Genomic DNA, 26235 nt, shown 5'->3' with positions numbered 1-26235 from the left:
TGCATAGTTCTGCTAGCATGTGACAGGGCTGGGCTTCGTTCTGATTACAGGAAAACTTGCAACACCCCTGTGATTTCACCAGGCATTGCCAAAATGCATTTAAACGCAACAAAGATAAAATAAATATTTTGGGAGCCGTAAGGACTGTAAACCATTTTTTCTCTTTTTTTAAAGCAGAGTAGTAGTGGCGGACCCTAGAATGTTGATTCACGTGCCCTATAATACCATGATCTGAGGATTTTGTTGTAAGATAACATGAAGCTCATCTTAAAAGTGTTTTGAGTGTTTAGACACGATGGGGGTGGGGGGAACTGCGTGCAGGTGGGGTTGGCCGGGGTGGTCACTTGAGCATTGTCAGCCGTCACCTGTCATTGTCAGTTGTCAGACGTTGCCTGTTGAACACACATGATTTGTCTGTGGTCGAATTTTGTCAGATATTCCAAGAATGCCACTCTTTATGCTGACTTTGCTTGTTCTCCCCTAATGTTTCATGCTTTTAAAAAAAGCACATGACTATTATTTCACTGGTCAGTTGACTGAATCCTTTTGACAGGTCAAGCTCACAGCCCTACTCCTTCCTTTGGTAATTGATTGACTACAAGAGCTTTTCACACCTAATGGTGGCAAATTGTGGGTTGATTAACCCACACTGTACACATTTGTGGGTTGTAACTGTGCCATATAGGCCCAAGCATTGCTTATGGGTTAAATAAGCTAAAGGTAAACCATGGTTTGATCCTGGGTTAATTTTGAGTAACTCGAAGTGCTTTGAGTTCAGATGTCACAAACTGCAAATGTGATTTGTGGGTTATTGTTGGAAAGTGGAGCAGCTTACATCTAGCGTGTTGTTGCATTTTGTCACTTAATTAACCCCCTGTTTGCTACCCGATTCCACCATTATGGGCAGACAAGCTCTGACTCTGTGTTTTGATTCAGTTTGATTAACTCAGCCATGATGTTTCCTGTGGCTTCATGGTTTTTTCCCCTGTTCACCACCTGAAGTTTTGTGACGTGTTGCTGTGACTTGATGCGTGCTAAGACCGCTTTCTTTCTTTTCTTTCTCTCAGATATCTTTGCAAGGCATATATGCAAACATGCGAATGGTCCACATACTCACGTCAGTTGTCGTAAGTTATGGTTGTCTTTCTTTGAGGATGCTCCACTTAAAACTGCCACTGAAAACTTCTTAGTGCTTTCGCGTGGCTTTCCTCAGCATGGTGCCATTCAGGAGGGTTGTCTAGTCCAGAACTCCCATCCCCTCCATCATCCAGACCCATGGACATGGCATGTGCGGGCTGCTGGGGGTTATAATGCAGCACATCTGGATGGTGCCGGGTGAGGGAAGTCTGCTGGAACCCAGGTGCACTTTTGGGAAACACCCCCGTCTGGCACGAATGCCTCTTGGCTCTTTCTGTACTGTGAGGTTGGCAGATACTTTTCCTCTGTGACTTCATATTCTTCACGCAGAACTGAAATTCTAATTCTGTACACCAGGCGACCGTGGGTCGTGTTGTCAGCTTTCATTTTTGTAAAAGAAGGAATGCCCAGCAGAAGTAAGCTACTGATCCAACATTAGTTGTATACGTGTAGATGCTCAAAGCAAGCGTTAATTGCCATGGCGAATGTTGCAACCAGCTCAGCTGGAGGAGTCCAAACCTTTCTGAAGCATCATCACATCGGTTGGAAGTGCTGCTCATCGGAGTGTTGGATTTGGTCCCGAAGAAACTCCAGTTCCAATTCTTACTCCATTGTGAGGCCTGCCGAGTGTTGCTGCTGAGTTGTGCTCTCTGTCCACACAACGAACCTGGGAGGAAGATTTAGGCAAAATGTGGCACATAATCTGTTTTGTGTGACCTCTGCAGCTTGGCCTGTCTCCCCACCCCATGTGAGCCCACCTTGAGGTCCTCCACCACAGTCACCTGTGAAAAAGCGAGTGGCTTTCTCGGCAGAAGGTCTTCTTGACTGAGGCACCCCGGAAGCGGCCCGGCCTCTCAAAAGAAATACGCCGGGCCCCCCTCACTGCCTGTTGTAGAAGGGCAGTAAAGGCAGCTTTATTTAAGCAGCCCCCTTCTCGATATATTCTGGTTTTCGTCTTTATCTGCTCTTGCTTTTTGTGTACATTTGAAGGAAGGTGGGCTCTAGATTAATTCAGAATAATAAGCCAGCATGGGACAAATTAATATTCATGTGTTGGGACTTGATTCCGTTTTGCAGCGGGAGCTTTTTGGTGGCAGAGTGCGCAAAATAAAGGAACCAAGGTTGATCAGGGCCAGGGTGGGGGATGGATGGGGACGTTGCATAAAAGTATAGTGAGGTGCCTTTGTGTGGTTATCTAAACTGCTCGATGTTGCATTTCTCTGCTGTGCTGTGCTTTGTTTTCTAATCCTTTTTACTACAGTGAGAGTTCCTTTTGACAAGTCCCCCTCCTTTTTTTAACATCTAGGGATCAAAATGTGAAGTACAAGTGAAAAATGGAAATGTATATGAAGGAGTTTTTAAAACGTACAGCCCTAAGGTAAGCGCATTGCACCCTGCTTTCTCGGGTGTGGAGTGTTTGTGCCGGGGAGCTTGTCTTCCTGGTTTTCAGTTAAATCACCAGCATATAGAATTAATTGATGTGCAACCCATAACATTAAGAATTTACTTTTTTTCTGCTGGAAATGATGTAAGCAGATCTAAAACAGGTCCTCTTCTCAAATGTTAACTTTTTTTTTTTTTTTGATAAAAGGTTACCTGCTACAGAAATGTTACCTCTTCCTCCTGCAGGAGCTAAATTCTAGTAGACTAGAAAGATGAAAAGCTCTTCTCTGGGCAGGACTTTGAGCAAAGTAAAAACAACGAGCTGTCTATTGATGCAGCTTGATTGTAGTGTGTGTGTTTTTTTGGTCAGGCATTTTTTGAGCGAATTTCTGCTGGTTCAGTTGTTGCAGGTCAGGAATGGACAGCTGGTGACCCCCCCGATTTTTCAGCCCCCATCCTTTATCGTTAAATGTGCTGCCCAACGCTGATGGCAGTTGCAAACTGAAACATCTGGGGGCTGCAAGTTGCATACTCCTGCTCTAGATTTTGAATTTGTCTGGGCTAAAGGCGTGCATGTATTCTGAGCTGGTGCAGCCATGCAGTACCGGTTCCCTTTAAACCATGGTTTTCAAATTAAAAGCAAGGGTTGTTATCACGTACACCCTACTCTTCCTCCTCTTTTCCCCTTGCTTCCTTTCCTAGTATCAAACATTTCTTTGTTTTGTCTGTGTACCATGCAGTCTTGGTTCAGGCAAATCGGAATTCTTCCTATGCCAGAGCTGAAATCCATTGTTTGGAGTAGGGTTGCAAACCATAGTTATGCGGGATCCTGGGCTGAATGAGTGATGGTTTGTGTTGATGTTGGCATACCTGTAATATGAAGCTATGATTAATTCTGAGGGAAGGGGAGAAGACAGCCTAGAGAAGTGAAGAAGGTAGGGAGAGGAGTATGCATTTACCTCCTGATTTTTCAGGTCAAAATATGTGGAGAGCTAGGTTTAAGTTTATACCACCTGCAGCTTATGTTAAGTCTCATGATAGCATAAACTAGTTGGCTTAAGTGCTGACTGTTGGGATAAACTTTCTGGCACACTTGAGCATTTCAGTCTTGGAAAAAGTGTTATTTTTAAACCTTTTGTTTTACTCTTGATGTTTTTCCAGAAGACAGTGTCTAATTAAGTTCTCCTTGTGTTTCAGTGTGATTTAGTGCTTGACGTAGCTCATCGGAAAACTGCAGAATCCAGTCTGGGGCCAAAGCTAGAAGACATAATAGAGAGTATCTTGTTCAAGTCTTCAGATTTTGTTATGGTGCAGTTCAAAGACATGGATTCAAATTATGCACGAAGAGGTATTTTTTCCCAATATGTCAAAGTGGTTTCTAAACTATTACTAGAGGCTGGGCTTTTTTGTTTCTGCATTAAATGGACCCAGAGCATGAATTCACATAATGCAGTGACAGTCTGACTGGCAGCGGCTATTCCTGGGTTTTGGCCAGGGTTCTTCTGCTACTCTTAAGATGTTGGGGATGTGCCATAAGACCGAGCGCTTTAGTGGCACTTGCTTTGTTTCCAGCCTGTTGAACACTCTGTCCCAAAAGCACCACCCATTGTCCCACAGGCACATTGGAAGCCCTCGGGCTCTGGAAGTATTCAAAGAATGCAGCCCTTTGCCTCGTCTTCAGTGCGAAATGCTACTCGCTACAGTACTTCAAGAAAACAAGGGACAATGTTCGCTGTCTTGTCCCCATCCTCATTATGGGCTTCCATAGTGAGGGGTGTTTTAAACATAATCTGGGCTTTCAGGTTCTGGTCAGAGCTGCCTTCAGCATTGTCTGCAAAACACGGAAGGGGGAAAATGAGTCTCTGTGGGCTCCCTTTTTTGAGGATGTCTTTAGTGCCTGACTGGCAGGAAGGCTCTGCCAGAGATCAAAGCCAGGCTGGATCCGAAAGCAGCAAGCAGTTGAGCAGGAAATAAACACAGCAAAATTGCCAGCAAGCTCAAATCATGAGCAGTGGCTTTAACGAATCCTTTGTGTGTTCTGGAGTTAAGATCCTACAGGCACTCTTTATTTATTATGAATTTTATCACATCAAATATTTGAATAAAGTGTACTCCTTGTTCTCCCAGCATTTTGACAAGGAGTTGGCATTTCTTGAGATCCTTGATATTAAATGGCACGGCTATCTTTAAAATAGCCCCCAAACAGATAGAAGCCAGAGGTGTGCGTGCTAAAATTAGTGGTATCCGTAGAACAGTAGACAGTGAGAGTTGAGCAGGCTTGCCAAGGTATTGATGTATGTGAAATCTGTTTCTAAAGCTTTCTTTGACCGGTTCAGTGGGAAGCTGCTTGTATCACAAAAGCCTTCCTGAGGATCTTTGAGAGGGTGGGCAATACCTAACCTCAGACAGTCTTGGCAAAGAGAAATTGAGAATGTTAATGTAGCGCAGCTGATGCCCTGAAAGAAGCCCTGGCCTTCTATTCCCCCAGCCTCCAGTGATGTGATGAAGAAGTCGGCGATAAGGTCTCAGCAGCCTTCTGCCCTTTCAGCACTCAAGGAAACGTTTTTTCTCTCCTATGAGTAATTGAGTTATGAGTTGCACAGGACAGCTGACCGTTCCGTTTACAGAGCAGATAGCCAAGTACAGAGCTCAGATCAGGGAATGAGGAAGAAGGATGTTCCTCTGCATGCGGCAGCCCTGTCAGTATGGACTCCTGTGGTCCTAGTGGATCAGAGACTGAGAGGCCGTGTTTTTATCTAAGCATCCTGTTTCAGAATCTTGCTTTTATAGTCTCTTGCTTTAGTTCAGGGGATGCTGAGAACCACGCTATATAGGACTGAGAATTCAGAGCGGTCTCAGGTCCTGTGTCCTCCTCCTTCACTCCGCATTTGCAGGTTGCTGTAACTAGCACTGAATCCCATTGGTGTGCCCGTGCATTTGGAGGCATCGCTGTCCATGGCTTGTCAGTGTAGCTACCACAGTAAGATTTGGTTAGGCAGAACCAGAAGGGGGAGGAAGGAACTCCCACGCAAACAGGCCGCTTTTGTTCAGGTATTCAGGTGACTGTATGGAGCATCACCTGAACTGAGCCATATGGTCTGCCTGAATCCTCAGAACATCACGGTTTCCCCGACAGTTAATGCTTTCGACTTCACAGTTACTGCAACGTAGGTTGAGTTTGTCAAGGAAGCTATGGAAAGCTCAAATCTTGCTGCATTTTCACCTCCTCTAAGAGCAGCCTGTAGTCCAACCGGGTCCTTGCTCGATGTGCTGGACTACAATACCCAGCATCTTTCCTCATGGCTTACTGGGGAATGTTGGGAGTTGCATCTTGAAGACACCAGCTTGGGGAAGGCTGCCCAGCAGCTCTGTCCATACTAAAACAGTGGGTGAATAGTGATACCTGTGCTGTTCTTGTGGTCTGTGGAGCGTCTTTTTAAAAAGCTGTCAATATGGGTTGGGGGAAAAATTAGGCAACTGTTCAGGGATGGCAGAAGTGTTAAAATATACGCCATCAGACTAATGAGGGCCTGGATCACCTCCCTTGGGGGGCCTTTGCTCCCCCCAAGAAAGTACAGGCTACACAGAAGTAGGTGATGTGAAAAGAGTCCTGGTCAAGCTGACGGTGGCATCGAGCCTTCCTTTGGTGTTTCTTTTGGTTCGTTACATTTTATTAAAATGCTTTCAGTTAATGACATAGAAAAACTAACGGGGCTTGCTGCTTTCTGCAGCATAGTTCAGCTCCTGACGATCCCCTTGCCACCTGCATGGCGTTATGGCACACTGAGGATGTGCCTGTAAACCCACTCGGGTTTTGAGGTCACAGGTGTCCGTTTTTGAAGCCTGAAAGGTTTGTAGAAAGATTTATGAAGACAGATGCTGTTGAATAGGAGAATGCAAAATACCTGCATTTGCTTTTGTGTTCTGACTTTCTCTTTCTCTTTCTCTTTCCATGTCTGTTGTAGTTCCTTCAGAATCAGGTAATTGATTTGGCAGTCTTATATTTCTGCACCTTGCCTTAGCATTATATTCTTTTAAAAGATTGCTATATGTAATAGATGTATTTATAGCTTTGCTCACAGCTTTCTGGCACTAGAAATCGTGCCTGCTGCAAATAGGTGAATCATTCCTAGAATACTAGTAAGCTGCTGCCTTGGGAGACGAACTGGCTCTTGTACTCACTTCGGCTGCAGTTCTTGCCCTGCCTCCCGTTGCCTTGCAATAGCCAAGCAACTCAGGTTTGCTTTTTATGCCCCAGAAAGTGGGCACGAAGAATTCTGTATGTAACTTGAGCTTCCTTTCCCAGCACTTCCAGGTCTTAGCCAGGGGTGGGGGTCCCTAAAATATAGGTGAGTGAATCCAGACTTGTAAAATCTGCTTAATTATTTTTTCTTAATGGTACCGAGGTCCACCAGCCAGGACCGAGCGTGTAACGGCAGCAGAACCAGGTGCAAACTGGTGGTTTGCGGGGGCAAAGCCATTCACTTGCTGTCTCAAGGGGTCATAAGCTGGGATTTTTTTATCGTGCTGTTTGCCACTGCTGAACAGCAGGAGTCATGAGGCCTTTCCTTGCAGCCGCTCAGAGACCAGTAGCTCTCGAGTCTGCCTTCTGCCCGCCCTCGTCCTCTCGTGCAAGCCTCCTGCACGGTCGATGCTTCAGAGCTGCTTGGCATGCAGGTCACTTTGGAGCATGCGCGCCACGTTCGGAAGCCACGGCGGTGGCGTTTCATAATAAACAAAAGGCCTTTCTTGAAATGGCTCCGCTGTCACAAATTAACTGTCCCATCAGATCCAGATGTAGGAAGTCATTTTAGTATGCAGTATAATATATTGCCTCTTCCTCTACGGAAGCCTAAGGGTATTGCATCGAGAACTTTTTGACCGTGATAATGCAGCTTGATGCTTAAAAAAGGGAAATAACCAGATTGCTTATGAGTATCCCTTGATATCTGTGCTGCCATCCGGAGGTACATGTCCCCATATTTCTGTTGCAAGCTTAGGTATGTCGATTCTGCACACAGCGAGGCCCTGCATTCATCCTGTGTCTCCCATGCGGCAGTTGCAGAGAGCTGTAGTTTGTGGTCCTGTTTCCATTTATAAGAAATAAGTTTCATGGATCTTGGCTTGCTTTGAGGTTGAAAGGTGCTTAATTGGCAGGGTCTTTCCTCCACCGTTGTTTCTGCTAAAGCAGAGAGTACTCCTGTGCTTCTGACCAGCTCTGAACTGAAGTAAATGTTAACTCAGGAGATGAGCTGCACACCATCACTATTTAATGTATTTTAGCATTGTTTTTCCATCGCAGATGCTTTTACGGATCCTGCGATCAGTGCTAAGGTTAATGGTGAGCACAAAGAAAAGGACCTGGAGCCATGGGATGGTGGAGAAGGCAGCACTGCAGACGATCTCGAAGCTTTAGAAACGGATGTGGTAAGCCCATCACACACAGTTTGGGGCACATGGTCTGAAGCACAGATGTCTGAGAAACGTGGTAATACGCAGGCCCTTAGATTCACTGTCGCGCAAAGCACATGTGCTCTGGAGATGTCGCTCTCCCTGCACATGTACGCAGACTTGGTGTGCATGTGCCCTGCAGCCGGTGACTGGAGAGCACCGTGTGGCCTTTGAAGGGAAACTGCTTAGAAACAGGGCATAGAGTTCCTGCAGAACAGCAGAAACTTGATTTTGTCAAACCTCCTCCTCCTCAAAGTGAACAGTTTCCTTTTAAATGGTTTGTTTGTTTGTTCCTTACTCCTGTTATTGCATGACATTTATATCCTATACTTATATACCACTCCGTGTAATAACCTCTCTAAGAGCCTTACATTATACATTAAAATTAGATTTACATTGTACTTTAGACAACTGCAGTGGTGATAAAAGCAGTGCAGGGATCAGTAAGATACAGCAGCATGTGCTTAATTGCCATTTATTGCCATAAGTCAGAGAAAGTATGCAAGATCAAATGCATTTTCAGAAGAGCTTCGAAACATACCACATTTTCTGCCTACCAAACTGCATGAAGGAAGGGTTTTCCCAAAAATCCTGGAAAAACTCCCCTACTTGTATATCAGGTCCTTCTTTCACTGCCATAGGCTCCTGGGCAGCAGTGCATTTGGCATCGTTTCAGTCCCCGCTTTAGGCTTGCCCATCATTGCCATCAGGCTGCCGAATACTCGGTTTGGGAATTCCACAGATTGTACTGTTTCTTCGTCGCGATCTCTGTGCATCACACATCTGGGCGCTGCACCTACGCAGTGCCTATTTTCGGGAAGATTCTCTCAGCTATAACAGTTTTTGCCGCTCAAAGCAGCGAATAAAGGAAAATTAAGGCAAAAGTTTTAATAAAAACATGGTATAAAAACAAATTAAAAACACAGTTAAAGCCATCTATATGCAATTTTCTGGTACATGTTATGTTCCTGTGTAGCAACACCTCTTTATGCAGAGAGTGCCACCACCAATCAAAGTAAGGCAGAAGGTGGGTGTATTTCAAGGAGTGAATCGTCATCTTGTCATAGGCCCGTTTCTCACATAGCTCATGGTTTGTTTTCTCAGTTCCCGGATTGTTTTTTTCCCCCCTCCTTTTTCAACAGTCCCCTCCCTGTATGCCAAATTTTCCCTCCCTCTGCAATACAATCCTTGAACAACCCACAGTTCCAGACTTTCACATAAAAACAACTCATGGTTTAAACAGCCTAAGAACATGGGCTCTCTCCATTGGATGTTTATGTTTGACAGTCCGGCATTTAACTCGCAGTTTCAGGTTCACATGTAATGACAAACCACAGTTGAACAACCATAGTTCATTCAGTCGTGGTGGGTCATTACATGTGAAGCGGGTCAAATGTATTTAAGCAGCAAATATGGATGACAATGCGGCCTGGTATTTCGAAGCACTCCATGTTTTGTGCCTTCTGTCTAGAAACCGGAAGGGTGATTTCTTCAGACAGTATTTAAACTTGAGAAAATCTTTTTCTTCCACGCCATTTTAAATCCTAAGCCCCTTTTTTTTCCTTTCTAGTCCAATGGATGGGATCCAAATGACATGTTTCGATATAATGAAGAAAACTACGGTGTCGTGTCCACTTATGACAGTAGTTTATCTTCCTATACGTAAGTTGCTATATGTACAGTAATTTTTAAACTGGTTACTCTCAGTGATTTTAGTATTAATTACTCTAGTACTTCAACCATGTTTACTGGAAGTGGGTAGAAAGACAGAAAGTATGAGTTATATGCTCGCTCGTTCTCTCCCCCCCCCCCCCAAATGTTTGGGCATGGTGAATTCTACTTTTTGGATATAGAATTATATGCCCACATACCCTCGATGCAATAAATCAAAATGAAAAAGTCTTGGACAGGCAGGAAGAAGGTTTGTGAAGCAAAGTTGATTCTCCTGTCAGAATCCTTGCTAAAAGATCCTGTTTTCTGTCATTGGCATCTCACAAATTAGCTTGCTTCGTAACATGAAATGCATTGTGTTCTGTGCAGTGTATACTCTGTATACCAGAATGTTTTAGCCAGTTTTGCCCCTGGCAGCAATTCGGCAGGTGCAGGAGACAGATTAAACCAGGCAGTATGAATTAGCTCTTCCTCCGTGGCCTGTCCTTAAAAAACAACACTGTCAACGATGCAGGAGGCCATGAAGCATTTTTGCATACAAGACATGAGACAGGGTTTCTTGGAGACCATGAGCTGGAAACGTGCAAACAGACCCAACCGAACCAACACAGCATCCCTGCTTCGGTCCCCCGACGCAGAGGACTGCTTCCTTTAAGAATACTTTTCCTAAAGGAATCCAGACTTAAGAGTCAGTGTGGTTCACCCCCTCCCCCTTTTCCTTTTCCTTTTAGGGTACCCCTAGAAAGAGATAACTCCGAAGAATTTTTAAAACGGGAAGCCAGAGCAACCCAGTTAGCAGAAGAAATCGAGTCAAGTGCTCAGTACAAAGCTCGAGCAGCTTTAGAAAATGACGACCGGTCAGAAGAAGAAAAGTACACCGCTGTTCAGAGGAGTGTGAGCGAGCGAGAGGGCCACGGTATGGCACCCAGGTATGTGAGCGAGGGGGGACGAAAAAGCTCTGGGGCTGTTGCCTGCTGCAGAGCTAGTTGGTGCTTGAGATCCAGTTCCTGCACGGTCGCTTCTTGCAGTTTCCATACGGTTTGAGGGAATCCGGCGGGTTTTGTTCGTTTGTTGGTTTGTTTTAGTTGGAAAAACTTTTCCTTTGGCCTTTGTGAACGTCCCTTGGCCCCGTGGTTCAAGGATTCGTCGTCTTCTCCGTAAGGGTTCAGTGGGCAGGCCTCCTGCGACATCCTGCTGGTTCTCCACTCTGCTGTGTTTGAAATTACTGGAGTGCCTCCATGCAGCGCATTTGATCTGCTCAGTGCTTTCCACGACCCCCAGCTGGCTGACCATTGCCACGCTGGCTCGGGTGATGAGCGCTGTAGTCCATCACCTCTGGAGAGCCCCAGCCGGGCAGTCTGTCCGTTTGCTCACACTGCCTGTATTTCCTGGATGTGGGTTCGTGCGAGTGCGTACGAGGGTTCGATGCCACGGTGCTGAGAAAGACGCAGCCAGAATGCTGGGCTTCTTCAAAAGGCCCGTATGTTCCCCTGAAAAGTCCTTTTGGCGCTGCTATTAGATATTGTAATGCCCTACAGTGTTAGAGCCCTTGCAGTGTGATTTTTGCTGCTTTTGCTCTGGAATCGTAGCTTCCCTCCCGATGCAGAGCGGTAGGTCAAGGTAAACTGTTTGCCTTGCGTTTTTCTGAACACTGACATCTGGCTTTCGAAGAGGTGCAGCCCTCATTCCAGAATGCTTCACTTTTCCTGTCCCTTTTTCAACTACCTTTAAAATGAGGGAAGGTTGACTTCAGCCTTGGGCTTAATTCGTCTTGTGTCTCTTCTTCTTGCCCCCCACCCACCCCTCTCCTGCCCTTCAGAGAGAACAAGTACATTCCACCGGGACAGAGGAATAGAGAAGTCACTTCCTGGGGAAGCGGAAGGCAGAATTCACCAAGGATGGGCCAGTCCAGTTCGGGCCCACCACTTTCGAGATCCGCATCGCACTCATCAGACTACAATTCTAATTCAGGACCAGACCAAAGAGTCGTTAACGGAGGCAAGTATCTGTCATAACCTAAATAAGCAAGCCTTTGTTGGGAGAGTGTGTTCTCGCCAGGTCCCTGCGAGCGGGAGGAGGTCTTTGAAATGCTTTTTCCTCATGCATCCCAGCAACGAACACAAATAATCTAAAATGGGAGGGGCTGAGTTGTGCCTGTTCTGATTTTTAGAACGTAAAAACTGCTCCCCAGCAAAGAGTGAGCTCTCTTGTGAACCCAGCAAGTGGCTGCCCGTTGCCCTGGAAGGCGATTTACTAGCCACCTCCAGCGCTGCGGTCCCAGCGAAGTCCGTGGAGGCAGCCAGCAGGCTCTTCTGCCTAGTCTTTGCAGCATGTTGACGTGCAGGTGGACCAGAAGGACGAGAAAGCGGCCCCGCAGCCGCTGTCTGATCTGACCCCTTTCGAACAGTCCACATCATAGCAACCCTCTTTATCTGACACCGCCCGCAATGTTTTCTGCAGTGCAGGCGGCCTTGGGATTATGCTGGGACCCAGCTGGACTGAGCAGCTCAGTTTGTAGCAGCAGCAGCAGCTTCAGCAGCCAGTTCAAACTGTACAGTGCATTTTTACTGTGTTCTCAGCTGCCCTGGGGGGCTATTTGGAGCCAGGTAGCAGTTAAACAGTTTTCAGATAAACAAACCAGCCAGCCAGCCAGCCAACCAAGCCTGCAGGTGTGGGGCTGGGGAGGAGGAGGCCTGGGCGGTTCAGTGATTTAAGGTAAGTGGCAGGGGCAGCACGCGTGAGCTTTAGCCGGCCGAAAATAAAAGCTCGCTGCGTGTGTGCCTGCGAAATGAGAGGCCTGCCGCTCAGCAAGCGCTGCCCTTGCAGGCAGAGGTGCCTGAGCCGGACGAGTGCAGAGGAGCGGAGCGTGTGCTCGACTGGGCCACCCCCTCGGCCTTCTGTCCTTTCGGTTGCTCCCCGCACGCGGTGGGAGGTCGGAAGGCCTTTGCTTTCAGAGGGAAGCTGGTTTGGGTTTGGAAGCCGTGCCCTCTGGAGGACCTACCTCTGCGGCCCAGGGGCAGCAGGGCTACGCTGAGGGTTGGGGCTCAGTTTCCTGTTCCGCCAAATTTCTGGATGACCCCATTATCGCAAGGGCACAATAGAAGCAATGTCAGAATCTGGACACGGCTCCCTTTGTAGGGGGGTCGCTGTCATTCTCGCTGCCCCCGCCTGCGGAAGGGGCCGATCCGTCCGTCGCGTGGGCCCTGCTGCCTCACCAAGTCTGGTGGAGGCTTGTGCCCTCGTGCCCAGAGGGCGGCCGTGCCAAGCGATCTGCCCGATGCTGCGGGTCCCCTGCGTGGGGCGTTTCGGTGTGGACGGGCTCGCCCTGGCCCGGGAAGGGCTGGGCACACGCCTCGGCCTTCCTGGCCGCTCAGGCATCATGCGCGGCTCTCTGTGGCGAGGCACGGGGGCACAGACCGTGGGACTGATCGCCCCTCGTTGTCTCTTCCATTGTAGTGTTTATAGACGCTGCATTTAACCCACTGGGGAAAGCTCCAGTTGCGGACTGCCATCTTCTTCGTAAACTGCTCAGGCCTAAAATGAGGGTGGAATAGCTTTCTAGAATGTTCTCTTGTTGTTTCTATGACCCCTGCCGAGATCCTCAATGGGTTAAAAAAAAAAGTATGAGAAATCATTTTTGTCATTTTTACTTCCCCCCCTGTTTTTCCCCCATGATTTTTTCTTTAGTTTTTATGCTTTCCTTCATATCATTTGTTCTGTCAGGTGTTCCCTGGCCATCGCCTTGCCCATCTCCTTCCTCTCGCCCACCTTCTCGCTACCCGTCAGGTCCCAACTCTCTTCCACCTCGGGCAGCCACCCCTACAAGGCCGCCCTCCAGGCCCCCCTCGCGGCCCTCCAGGCCCCCGTCTCACCCCTCTGCTCCTGGCTCTCCAGCTCCCGTCTCTGCTATGCCTAAACGCATGCCTTCGGAAGGTACAAAACCCCAGTTGTGTTTGTTCATGAGTCTTTGTTTGTCTTTTGTGTTTCCCTCCCTCCCTCTTGTAAGTTATAGTTAACAGTTGTTCTCCTCATCACTGAACCTATAATTTGTGCACTTTAAAATGTTGTTGATTTTGATTTTATTATCTGGCTATTTCTGTAAACTTTTTTTCTGTTTGTTTTTAAGGGAAAACTTCACAAAAACCAAATCCTAACAGTATGTCCTTTTCTAAGGGTGTGAGGATGATGATGATGATGATGATATTATTATGATTATTATTACATTAAGTTTATATTCCAACTTTTTTCCTCTTGTGGGGAATGGAGGGTGACTTAGATAGTTCCATTTTATCTTCACAACGACCTGTGAGGTAGGTTAGGCTGAGAGTGAGTGACTGGCCCAAAGTCATCCAGTGAGTGCCAGTGGACAGTTGGAGACCAGAACGTGGATCCCCCAGACCCCGTGTGCTCCCCACCGCACTGCCTCTCCCAGCACCGCTTTGGTGCCTTGCAAAGGCATGGAAAAGTAGCGATTGTAGTAGCTTGATTGTGGCTGCAGGCTCTCCTGCCGCTCCCTTCCCCATGTCGGAAATAACCAGGGTTAACGGATGCACTGGCACTGGTGCTAATCATGCTCCGTGGTAACCAGTCTTTATTTTCAACCAGGCTTTGAAACTGGCTTTAGATCCCAGGTTGAAGCGTGCCCTGATGAGCAGCGTGGTTAACATCCTGACTGCAAACTGCTCTGGGGAAACTTAGTCTTGAAAAGCACCATGGGAATCCTTCAGATGAAATTCGAGACTGGTCCCAGTGCTGCCTTCAGCCATTATTCTGGCCATGGCTGGGTGGGGGGGGATTGTGTGGCAGGTTGGACGGTGCAGGTGGCAGGTGGGCCTGTCATTTGAAGCCCACTCCTGATCCCATCAGCCTTGGGAGCTGGGAGCGCTTGCACGTGCAGTGGCTGTGGCAGAGGGTTTTGCCCAAGGTAGCACTTTCTGCCCTTATTATAGTGCGTAGATGGTTTAAGAAAGCAAGTCCAATTCAAATTACACTCTGCAGAATCCTCCTGATAGACAATTGTATTGTCAGAAACTGGTGGGAATGGGAAGGGGCTGTGTGTGTGAGTTTTGTTTGAGTTCAGTGTGGTTTTTAGGAGTCAGTTGAGTTGAAGAATGTTGATTTCATGGCGGAAAGGGGACATGTGCTGCGCTTTGTCAGATCCAGCTAATTTGCGTGTTTTAATTGCATGCAGTTTACCGATGAACCTAATGACTATCAAACCATTTATGGATCAGTGTAAGTTCTGGGGCAATTCTTAAAACGTGTCCGAAAGGCAGGGACTTAGAAATGGTTGGAGCCGAAAACAGTAAACGTAAGCTTCTGTCTTGATGCCTCAATGTGCAGGTTTTGCCATTCCGCTTTATTTATTACATTTTAACCTGCCTAATACCACAAGATCTCCAACTTCTCTGCCACTAAAAAGTCTAGAAAAGCCACCTCGAAACTGCTGCCCGCCAAAGTTGTTGGACTCTAATTCTCATAGTCTTCGGCTTGTGAAGACATGGCAAGGGAGGATCAACGTCGTAGACAAGCCTCCGCGAAGGGCAGCAGCTTGGAGAAAGCCGAGAGACTGGCCCAAAACAGTTAGCGTTGGGTGTTGTGGAGCCAATGGGCCACAGCAGTTGAGGCAGAACCCACGTGGATCCGCTCAGCTGTTCTTGTAGCACGGTGCACATCCCTCCTTTTGCTTTCATGTGGCACCTGCATACAGAAGCCCCTTGTGGTGGGTTGTTCCTCACTCTGGAATCGTGTGGAGTTTCTTTTTGCGCTTTCGTCAGGAGCTGTGGAACTGTGTAGGGTGTGTGTGCATTTGTATCTGAAGGCCTTATGTGACGACAGACCTAATCTGCACCTGTGTTGCTGAAATGTGATGGAGAAAAGGGGAGTTGTGTGGGGTGTTCACAGTTTAGGGTGTATGTGTGTTGCTTTTTCCAGGACCTCCGCGGATGTCTCCCAAGGCGCAGCGTCACCCTCGAGGCCACCGAGTTTCTGGAGGAAGGGGTATGATTTCGAGCAGCTTAGAATGTGGTTCTCACAGTGTGCCTGGGGAAGCCGCCATGCCTTCGCCGGTCCGAGGCAGCCCTTCAGGTGGGACATGGTCATCCGTGGTCACGGGGAGTAAGTAAAGCTCAGCTTTCCACAGAAAGTTACCTTTGGGGGATGCGCTGTTGATACGATCCCGTGTTCCTGGGCCATAGAGCGGAAGGCTTTGCACTTCCTGCATCCTGAGGGATAAATCAGTTTTGGAGAAGTTCATGGGAAGACCACCCAGGACCAAAGGCAAAGGGAGTCTGGCCAAGATACTGGCATAGCTCAGCTTCAGACGAGTCTCTTAGCCTTAGCCAAGCCTTAGCCTGAGAAACCTCAAGAAAGGTTTCTTCTTGGAAAGATTCATCCATCCATGCGCACACACAGAGTACCCCAAACGGAGGCAGCACCTGGCACTTGGCTGCTCTGTGTGCTGAAGAGCTGGCCTTCCTCTGGAAAGCTGGGGCTCCGGTTTTCTCTCGGGGAAGGCTGGTGGGCAGCACGGCTGCCTTCATGGATCCCCTGTTTCAGTCTGTAGGTCCATCCTCAGTTTCACTGCAGTCAGGCACGTACGCTTGGTTTCTCAGTGGAGGAATTTTTAGTACTCTGTCTTGGAACTTGAGTTACAAGAAACACTTGCTGCTTGGTGGGGGGTGGGGGGGGGAGCTGCATCACAAAAATCTGGGGAATTTCCGAGGAAGGGAAAAGGGCTTTTGCCAGCCATTTTATAAGTTCAGTGCAGGCGCAGTATTATATTTCACTCTTACTGCTGCCGAGCAGCTGTGGAGCATTGCAGTAGAGTATCTTTTCATCTGTTCCTAGTTACCCGGTCGTCTCCGAAAGCACACAGACCCCGGTCTCCGAGGCAGAGCAGCACTGGAGGTGTGCCTTCTGGGCCAGCGCTGGCCTCCCCTCAAGCTGGCGCCACTCCAGCCGAGTCTGCAGCCGTGCCTGTCCCGGCGGCCTCTCCTGCCCCTGCCAGTCCTGCCTCCAACAGAGCAGGCACCCCGTCTGCCGAAGGTAAAAAAGCCCGTGGCGGTTTCTTCGCTCGCCCCATCCTGAGCTTGAGTGCAAGTATGGAGACGCGGCAGCGACCTAAAAATCTGAAGCCCTTTCGCTTAAGAACCACTGCCTCCCGCATGCCAATTTTTTATGCGTTCGGATCGCTCGGCATATATGCTCCTTTTTCTCTTCGTATGTGGCAAACTTTGCACGGGGAGAAAGCGATGGCTGTGCAGGCGTTTCAGTTGTTTTCTGAATGGCTGTCTAGAAAATAAATATATACAGAATGTTAATAAGCAGGAAAGAGTTGGGGTTTGTTTTGGTTTCTTTTTGAATAAGACCCTCTGATCTCATTTCAGTTTGCCTGATCAGGACATTAATAAAGTACAGCAGCAATGTTTTTAAAAATCATTTGGTTTGCCCTTGTATATGAAGAAACAATATGATCTGCAGAGCCCTGTTACAAAATGTCTAGAATTTAAAGTCTCTTTGAAAGTTCTGAAGGTTGCCCTTTTTCCCCTTAAGAAATAGGAAAGAGGATAATATCTCTTGTAAGGCAGAAGTGATGGTTTAAGATTTTTTGTAGGCTTTCGGGCAGCCTAGAAAGTTTCAAAATCCCTCTCTTCTCTATCCTTAACCTTTCTACTTGTTGTCATCTAGAATTATTAGATTGCTATGCAGACAAAACCTCCCAGCAAGCCGTTTTATATCTACAGCTAAGATTGTATTTGCTTCCCTTTCTAGCTAAAGATTCAAGGTTTCAGGACCAGAGGCAGAGTTCTTCTCCTGCTGGAGCCAAGGAGCATCTGAAGCCAAGTGAAATGTCTCCCAGTTTTAGCAAACCTGAATGCAAAGGTAAGATCCTCTAAAGGGCTGCTCAGATTACAAATAGTTTACTCCGTGGCAGTCCTTTTGACTTAAAGTAAGATTTATCTGTGGGAAGCTGAGAGTAAATGACCTTTAGAGGTAGTAGAGTTAAGTTTGTGATGTAGAGAGAGAATCTTTGGTAAGAGCAGTTGCAGTGTGAAGAGGGTGAATTGTTCTTTCCAGTGTTCACAGGAATCAACTCCTGGAACGCATTTGTGCAGAGGGTGCTCAACACTTTGATTTGCTGCACTGATTTGGACTTTGAAGGCTGTCTTGAAGTTCCGTGTTGTGATATGTAGCTCAGGGCCTGAGGCCAGTAGTATTACCTTCTCTTGCTTAGCAGCTTATCAGTATATTTGCTCTCAGTGAAACGTATACAACTGCAGCTGTGAACTCATCCTGCAGAGTTCCTTACTGAGTTCCTTCCTTTTCCGCCATGAAAGATAACATGCCTCCTACGCTTCCTCTTTACTTCATTCCCGTCTGCAAACTTCTGCTTTGTAGGCAAGAAAAGTGTGAGCAGCTACATCAAACTGTCCTGGGTTAGTGAGAGAATCCCCCTACCAGTATTCAGGTTGTTGAAGGAAAGTCTTCCTGCCCTATTTACCAGGGTGCCGCCTGGGCAAAGGGCGTTGGTGATGATTCGCCATATACCCCTTCCCTCCGAAATTGGCTCCACGTCATCTGTCGATTTTGATGCCATTTGTCTTGTCTGATAGGTGTTTCTCCTGCTGTTCTAGAACACAGAAAACAGATTGATGATTTGAAGAAGTTCAAAAATGACTTTAGGGTAAGTTCCTTGGCCAGTTCATTACTAAGGGTAGCTGTCACCAGCGTTTCCTTCCCTCCCCCCCCCCTCCAATTTTATGGGGGACTTGATTGCGTTCCTGGCTGGCAGTGTGCTTGATCCAGCTAAATGCAAGCATGTCCATGCCCGCTGTCTCACCGGAGAGGTGGGCATGTGCCTCAGGGTCCCTTCTTAAAAGCAGTGTGCATTTTAGTGTTGTTGGCGATTTTTCCGAAGTACTTCCATACAGCTGTAAAGCAGTGTTCCCCACTCGACCCTCAGGGTTCCCCCTGACCCAGGCTCAAGTGTGGGTTGGCAGGTTATGTGAACCCGGTTGCTGAAAGTAACTTTCTGAGAGGACCCAACCGACGAGTATTTTTACTGTAGCGTTAGTTTGCTTGCGTATGCCTGTATCTGAGGCCCCCTTACATGCCTGGGTCTAGTTGGGTCTTCTGTGAGGGACCCGTTGCATCTTCGGGCCGTTCCTCACACAACTGGGCCGCCAGCTCTGCTTTGCCACCTGGTGTGCCTTCCACAAAGAGCTGCAACTAGTTCTCGCTTTCTGAAAACCGCGTGTGTGTGTGTTTGTGTGTGTGTGCAGCATTTCCAGACTTCCAGTCAGCCCCGTACACCCATCCATAGAAGCTCCTGCAAGGCGTGTTCACGGTCACGCATACCCAAAAAGGAAGACGCCCCAAATTCATGTTCCAGTGCCTTCAGGTGTTGCCCTGTCTTTAAAATAGCCCTATATTTCATGCCTTGTGTGTGGCAATACATCTTATACGATTCTTATTTTTAAAAATATTGCAAGATGCAATCCCTGCAGAAGGGTTTTAAAATGCTGATTGTACAACAGGGTGAGTAATGCGTAGCTTCCACTTCCTGCTTGTGTGCCACTCTGTCAAAATTGGCAGAAAATTCTCCCCCCACCCCCACACACTCACACCAAAAAAGCTTTTAATCCTATGGAGTGCTAAAAGGTTCAAATTTAGCTTGTCCCTGAGGCTAAATCTTATCCCTTTAGCATTCCACAGCCACTATGGAATTCAAAAAAAAAAAATCAAATTATTTTGAGAACAAATGAAATTTAATCTTTTTAGTGCTCCAGAGCAGCTCACTGTGGAATTGTGCCGCAAAGCTGCTTGCTTGTCGAGAGTGGCACAGACTGTGGTTTCAGGGGAAGGGGGAACGACTCGCCCGTTGTAGGTTGCCTTCTCTCTACCTGCCACGGCGTATTCGGTTAAACTGGGCATCTTTTATTTCCTGCCTCCCTGCTCCACAGTTACAGCCAAGTTCCACCCCAGAAACAGTAGAACAGCTGCTAAGCAAAAACAGAGATAGTGAAAAACCCAGAGATGTGCCGAAGGAGAAGCCTGACCCCGGCTCTAAAGACTCCGCCGTTGAAGCCAGCAGCAGCGCCACTCCAGCCCGCGGCAGCAGCAAGCCCGGCAGCCCCAGCGTTTCTCCGAGCAGTGTCAGCGCTGAGCAGAAGCGAGGGCCTGAGGTGACCTCCCAGGGTGTGCAGACCTCTGGCCCCGGAGCGAAGCCGGAGAAGGAGGAGGAGGAGGAGAAAAAGGACACCACCGAGTGAGTCGGCCGGGGTGCCCAGCGCCTGCTCTGATTCAGGGGCACCTCGTGGAGGGGGCCGTGCCGGAAGGAGCCAGCGGCAGCTTGCACCACCGGCCTTCCTCCTGGCTTCTGCACACCGTGCTGTCGGTGGGAGGGCAGAATAGGGAGGAGATGACCGTCTTGGCTTTAGAGATGACGTTATTTCTCCTTGCCCGTCTTTCGCCTTCTGCTTCTCGAGCTGGAAGACAGGCTGGGGTTGTGTTTTGGGAAAGACGGTTCTCGCTAATGAAACAGAGCACTGCCAAAAACCGGAGAAGCAAGCAGTGTCTGTAGATTCGTTGAGCTTCCACTGGGGGGAGCGGCCCTCTGCTCTGCACATGCTTCCATGGAGGAAACGGGGTTTCTGAGCCTCTCGCGGTTCTGGTGTGGAGGTTGTGAGCCCTTTAAAGGGCCTTCCCTACGATTCCTCTTCCCTTTATTTTATGTACTAGAGCTGCAGACTGTCTTTCTGCTCAAGGTGGCTCCCTGCTCAAGATAATGGCCTGCCGTTCAGTGCCTTAGTGCTTGATAGCCATGGCCCAAAAGAGTACAGGAAGGGAAGCAGGAAATGAGCAGAGCCCGGGCAGCGTGGCCACGCCGTGAGGGAATTCCGGGACAAGGAGAGAGAAGCGGGCATGTGACTCCAGCTGAAACCGCGGAGGTTGAGGGTTCTTGGTTTTCAGTTCCACCTGAGAAAAAGAAACCTTCAGAGTGGAAAATCGGGCGGTGTGTCCTAAAGCGACCTGCCAGGCATCTTTCTTGTGCTTGTTTTCCCTTTAGACAAGTCAGGAAATCGACGCTGAACCCCAATGCAAAGGAGTTCAACCCTCGGTCGTTTGCTCAGGTGAGTGCAGGAATTGTGCCCACCAGCAGCCTCTTGGCATTTCTGCCCCACCTGGTTCCTGCTTGGAAGGCGCCCGGCGGGGCTTCCGTGGCTCCGTTCTGTCCTCCCAACAAGCCCATGTGGTGGGTTCGGCCGAGCGTGAGGGGCTGGCCCAAAGTCGCCCAGTGCGCTTCGTGGCCAAGGGCAGACTAGCGCCCGAGTCTCCCGGGCCCCGAGTCTGACACGCGCCGTCATACCGCGCTGGCTTTCCCTCAGGAAACACCCTCACCCTTCGCTCATCCAAAACCGCGCTTCCCACTGGATGGAGGCGTGTGGGGCCCCCCTTGGACTTAGCAACCCTAACGAGAGCTCCCTGGGGAAACTCCACGAGTCTCTTTGGGGCACGAGCACTGGATGCCTGCCTGGAGCTCAGCTGCCCGCCTCCCACCGTTCCTTCCGCAGCCCAAGCCTTCGACGACGCCAACGTCGCCCCGTCCGCAAGCCCAGCCCAGCCCTTCCATGGTGGGCCATCCGCAGCCGGCTCCGGTGTACACCCAGCCCGTTTGTTTCGCGCCAAATATGATGTACCCTGTTCCTGTGAGCCCCGGCGTCCAGGTAGAGAAGCGCGTCCGCGTGGCGGGCGGGCAGGCCGGCCGGCCAGGGCAGCCCTCCTGCCGCAGGGGTGGGCGTGGGCGCGGGCGAGGGCGAGGGCTCTGCCGGCGTGCAGGGAAGGCTGGTGCGCATCAGTGGGGCACGTTCCATGGCGGCCTCACCTGCTGGAAGGGCAGGGGAGGAACCCTTTGGGGTCCCTATAGGATAGGCTGGCCAGGGTGGACGAGGAAGCCCCTTCCCCTGCAGATCCTCCGTGCCACCTGCTCAGTCCCCAGTTTGGCGCTCACAGAGAGGGCCCGCTGCTGACCGGCTGTGCGTGCAGACTGCCCCAGCCTCTCCAGGTAGGGCTGTGGAAGGCCCCTGCCCGGAACCCCAGAGGGCCCGGCGCACGTTGGCAGGGCCGGGCGTCGTGGCCAGAGGCAAGTCTGGCTGAGCCTACGGCCTGGGACCTTCGGTGTCCCCAAGACGCGCTACCCCCACCTCCTGGCCTGAGACATCAGCTGCAGTGCTGCCTTAGTTCTTGCGGGCTTGACTGCCTCTGCTGGTTGTGGGCCCCTTGGAAGCTCCGCAGGGAGCCGCCCAGTACCTCAGGCCTGCCACGCCATGTCAGCAGGGCCGTGTGACTCGGGGCTCTGGCGTGCCGTTCTCATGTCCCCGTCACGCACCAGGAAGAAACGTGTCGAACTCTTCATGGGTGGGCCAGCTGCCTGCTTAGTCAGAACAGCTCAACCGCCCGTCTAATCAAGGGGAGCGCGATTAGATCCCTTTTTGCCGTGTGACGTTTGTCTGAAATGTTTTTTATTGCAATGCTGCAGTGGCTAAAGTATCCAACAGGAACATACTTTTCCAGCGTGCGGACTGCTCAAATGCATCCTGGCTCATGCGCGCGCGCATATCTTTCCTTTGGCTTCTGTTTCACGGGCTGCTTGCTTAAACCATGCCTTTCGACCAGTGGACTCAGAGGGCAGTGCCCAGAGAGCCTTTCCTTGGTCCTGAGCAGGATGCTGCTGCTGCTGCTGCTCCTGCAGCTGCCCTGGCATTGCAGAAATGCCCGGCAGCAGCGCCAGCTTGTGCCTTCAGTCAGTGCGCGCTGCAGCCCTGCGCACACGGCTCCGTGTCGAGTACGGTGCTTATTTTTAGGCACTTTCCTAATGACTGTTTTGATACCGTTTCCTCCCACCCGGGCTCTTTCCACCTGCCTCTTGACATCAAGCGAGATCGCAAATAGCACTGGAAAGCGCGCCCCCGGCGATGTTGTGTTCTGCCGGCGTTGGCTCTGCACCAACGGGTCGTGCGTTTCGTAGCACAGTTAACTCAGGCTGAGGCCTGGCCCGGGCTCGGGCGCATCTGTTGTCCTGAGAATAAAGGCCGCGTCCCTGCCCTCCTCGTGTGTCTCTCCCACCGCAACGGGACACCGCTGTGGTGTGTGATGCCACCGTTTCCTGTCGCATCTGAACGGGGCAGCTGCGCTTGCAGGCTCTTGTGTGTACAGCCCCTGGTCTGTCGAAGCTACGCTGGTGTTTGGGTAGCGAAGGAGGGGGCGTGCCATTGAGGGGGTTGGGGTCAGCACAGCAGGCGTTCTGTGTGTTGTGGGGCCTTTAGAGACCTGCCTGGAGTTGTCGCTTGCTGTCAACCGTAATGCACCAAGGTTCGTGCGAAGTTGCGTTCGTCACCGGACGTCGGCCCTGCTGGCCAAGCCGGAGCCCTGTCAGGTGCCCAGCAGCAGGCTCGTGTATTTGCTGTTTATGGAATGTGTATACAAGCCACCTGTGAGCACAGCTCTCAGATGTAGGATTCCCCCTGGCGGGGGCCCGGAGGTGGGCACGCCTGGGCATCTCCTCCTCTGATGGCTGCCTGCTGTCTTTTTCAGCCCCTGTACTCCATTCCCATGACGCCCATGCCAGTCAGCCAGGCCAAGACCTACAGAGCAGGTAAAGGTGAGAATGACACCGTCTCGCTTGCTCTTGTTCTGCACTAGCATGTGAATCGCCCCAGTTGCCTGGCCTGTGGTTCTGCCTCGCGGGAGCTCGCCCCACCCTGGAATGAGCCCCCTTCTTCCGGGCAGAGCCTCGCTTGGGCCCCCCATTCTCCTTCCCGGCAGTTTAGGAGCGGGGCTGCGCGAGGCTGCAGTGCCCTGGCTCCTCCCCCGGCGTGTTTTGCTCAGAGAGGCAAAACTTTCAGTGCGCTCCAGGATGCGGCCCCGTGGGCTCCTTCCGGGGTGCGAGCTCCACGGAATGCAGCGGGGCTCCGATTTCGCATGTGCCGCAAGAGGGAGGGCGCCCGCCGTCAGCTGCTCTCTCTCCGCCCTCTGCAGTCTCCAGCGTGCCTCAGCAGCGGCAGGACCACCCAAACACCATGATGCACCCGGCCTCCGCTGCCGGGGCGCCGATCGTCGCTACGCCGCCGGCCTATTCGACCCAGTACGTCGCCTACAGTCCTCAGCAGTTCCCCAACCAACCCCTCGTTCAGCACGTGCCACATTATCAGTCTCAGGTACGCCGTCGGCCGTCTCCCCGGTCCTCCCTCACACCAGGGCTCTGGCTTGCGGGTCGTCCCATGGGATGCTGTGCGGGAATGGGCTGCCCAGCTCCTCCCAGGACACAGTCGTCAGCCTGGGGGTCCACACAGAGGCTCTGCCGCCGCCCCCCTCTTCGCACGGCGGGAGAAGGCTGGCGCGCACGGTTCCTCCTCCGTGCAGGCCGGACCAGCCAGCAGATGCGGGCGCCCCCCGGCCCCCCCAGGAGGGGACTGGGCCCAGCGCAGGTGCAGCCAGTGGCGAGGCCTCTGCGCCCTCCAGAGGGGTGAGCTGCGGCCCCTGGTGTGTGGCTCCTGCGAGCTGGAATCGGGCGGCGTCCGGGGGCGGCAGGTCCTGGGCCCTGGTTTAAGCCACGCATGGCTCGCGAGGAGACCTGTGTGCCAGCACCGGGCTGCCTCTTTCAGCCAGGCGAGCTGGGGCCGGCCCCTCCGAGACCCCCTCCTCCGATCGAGCCGAGCATCGCCAGCCGTGCACACCGCCAGCGCCACCACAGGCCTTTTGTCGCAGTCGAGAGGTGCCGGCGGCGATCTGTATTTTCCTCACGTACATTTCTCCCTCTGTCTTCCGTGCGCCCCCTGCAGCACCCCCACGTTTATAGCCCCGTCCTGCAGGGCAACGCCAGGATGATGGCACCACCGGCACACCCGCAGCCCGGCTTAGTTTCTTCCGCCGCCACGCAGTACGGTGGGCACGAGCAGACACACGCGATGTATGGTAGGGCACCGTTCGGGTCCCGTTCTGAGGGGAGACGCCGTGGCTGAGCTGATGGGGAGAGGAGGGGGCGCGTTGTGCTCGAGTCTGTTTAAAATGCACTGAAACCCGTTTGCATGGCCACATGGTGACTGAAGATTCCCATCTAGTACCTTAAGGCCGAAGCACGGCATGCGACTGCATGAGCCGCTGAGGCAGCCGTTTAAAATGTCTGCATCAGATCCCCTCTTGAAGGTACAAGACAGCGTGGCCGAATTTTGCCACCCCGCCCCCCGGAGCCTTTTCCGAGTGCTGGTCTGTCACCCAAGGCCAGCCTGCACATGCGTGGCTTCGCTTGCACGGGTCATCGGTCCCGAAGGGTGGCTCTCTGTCGCCCCTGTGCCCGTTTGGGCACCGTACGGTTTGGCAGGGGCGAGGCAAAGCTCTGAAGAGTTCGTGGAGGGTGCTTTTGCACCCCAGAGCCTGCTCCTCCTCGGTCGTGCGCTGTGGATGTGAGGCATGAGGCCGCTCCTCTGGTCCCAGTCTTGGGAGCAAGTTTGGCTGCTGGGGCAACGCTCCTGCAGCCCCCAGGCCTGGGTCCTGCGCTGCCTCCTGGCCACAGGCCGCGTTGTCTGCGCTCGGCCCGCTGCGGCTGGCTGACGCGAGACGCCGTCAGTCAGACGTCGTGTAAAGGGAGCGTTCACCTCTTGGGCCAAGGATGGCTTCCCTGTGGGTCGGCTAGCCAAGCACCTGCGTTACCTGTTTGTGCTGGCTTAAAGCAGGCTACTTAAAAGAGTGTATTTAGGATGTCCATCAGCTCTTCTGGGGTGCAACTGCAGGTGGTGCTAAACGATACTGGGCTCAGAACGTCCCTCTTGCCATTTTGCTGCCTGGCATGAGCTGCCGAGCGCGTTTTGGACTCAGTCGGGTTTCATCAGCCTTGGAATGGGGCCATTTAATTCCTTCCTGGCCCGTGTGCATCACCGCTGCCAGCCGCACATTCCACAAGCTGGGCCAGTCGCGAGATGTGTCACCCCTGAGGAGCTCCTGGGGAACAGTTGCTGCTCCGGGTGCCACATTCGTGAGGGTGATTCAGGGGCAGAAGCAGCCACAGGCCCACCAGTGGAATATGGGAGGGGGTTTTCAGAGGCCTGGGTGAGTCACACCCATGAGCAAGAACTGCTGACTTGTAGTCGGTGGCCTGGAAGAGGCCTCGGCCAGCCATGAGCCCTCGGCTTAGCGGGAGGCTGGGAACGAGCAGGATAGAACGGTTTTGTTGAGAACTTTCTAGAAGTGCCTTCTTTATTAGCAACATTGCTGGCCCCGTTTTGTCCAGCCGCCATAACCAGAGCCTTGGGAGAGGTCGCAGTTCCGTAGGGCGCCTGAATCTTAGAAACATTTGTGTGTGTGTGTTGCGGGGGGGGGTGGGGTTAAATTATGTCGCAGGAACTACATCTTAGAAATGTCTTCAACCCGGTGCCCTCCAAGTATGTTGGACTCCACTTCCCAGCATGCCATGCCAGAGGTGCACAGCCCTGAGCCTAATATGGGGCTACAGTTCCATTGAAAAGACGGCGATTTTGAAAAAGCCCTCCCTGAGTAGCTTTTTCTGCGCAGCTCATCCTTTCTGCCCCTTCTAAA

The 26235-nt window shown here is 51.0% G+C and overlaps 1 protein-coding gene across 1 annotated transcript in view; it reads left to right on the top strand.

The window, feature by feature from the left end:
* ATXN2 (ataxin 2) overlaps positions 1–26235 on the top strand; it is a 37492-nt gene that overhangs the window by 3851 nt on the left and 7406 nt on the right. The window contains 19 exon segments of the mRNA XM_044440620.1: positions 1068–1127; positions 2444–2515; positions 3718–3868; positions 6486–6500; positions 7823–7947; positions 9542–9633; positions 10374–10571; positions 11462–11640; positions 13366–13575; positions 15577–15759; positions 16492–16689; positions 17416–17526; positions 18258–18328; positions 19608–19912; positions 20714–20777; positions 21219–21371; positions 23239–23305; positions 23683–23861; positions 24486–24618. Of these exon segments, the coding sequence (XP_044296555.1) occupies positions 1095–1127; positions 2444–2515; positions 3718–3868; positions 6486–6500; positions 7823–7947; positions 9542–9633; positions 10374–10571; positions 11462–11640; positions 13366–13575; positions 15577–15759; positions 16492–16689; positions 17416–17526; positions 18258–18328; positions 19608–19912; positions 20714–20777; positions 21219–21371; positions 23239–23305; positions 23683–23861; positions 24486–24618 (2539 nt within the window). The 5' untranslated portion in view covers positions 1068–1094.

The sequence above is a fragment of the Varanus komodoensis genome, unplaced genomic scaffold (assembly GCF_004798865.1).
Source record: "Varanus komodoensis strain SLA01 unplaced genomic scaffold, ASM479886v1 scaffold38, whole genome shotgun sequence".
In the NCBI taxonomy this organism is placed as follows: Eukaryota; Metazoa; Chordata; class Lepidosauria; order Squamata; family Varanidae; genus Varanus; species Varanus komodoensis.
Note: the sequence above shows the minus strand (reverse complement) of the source record. Positions and strands in the feature narration are given on the sequence as shown.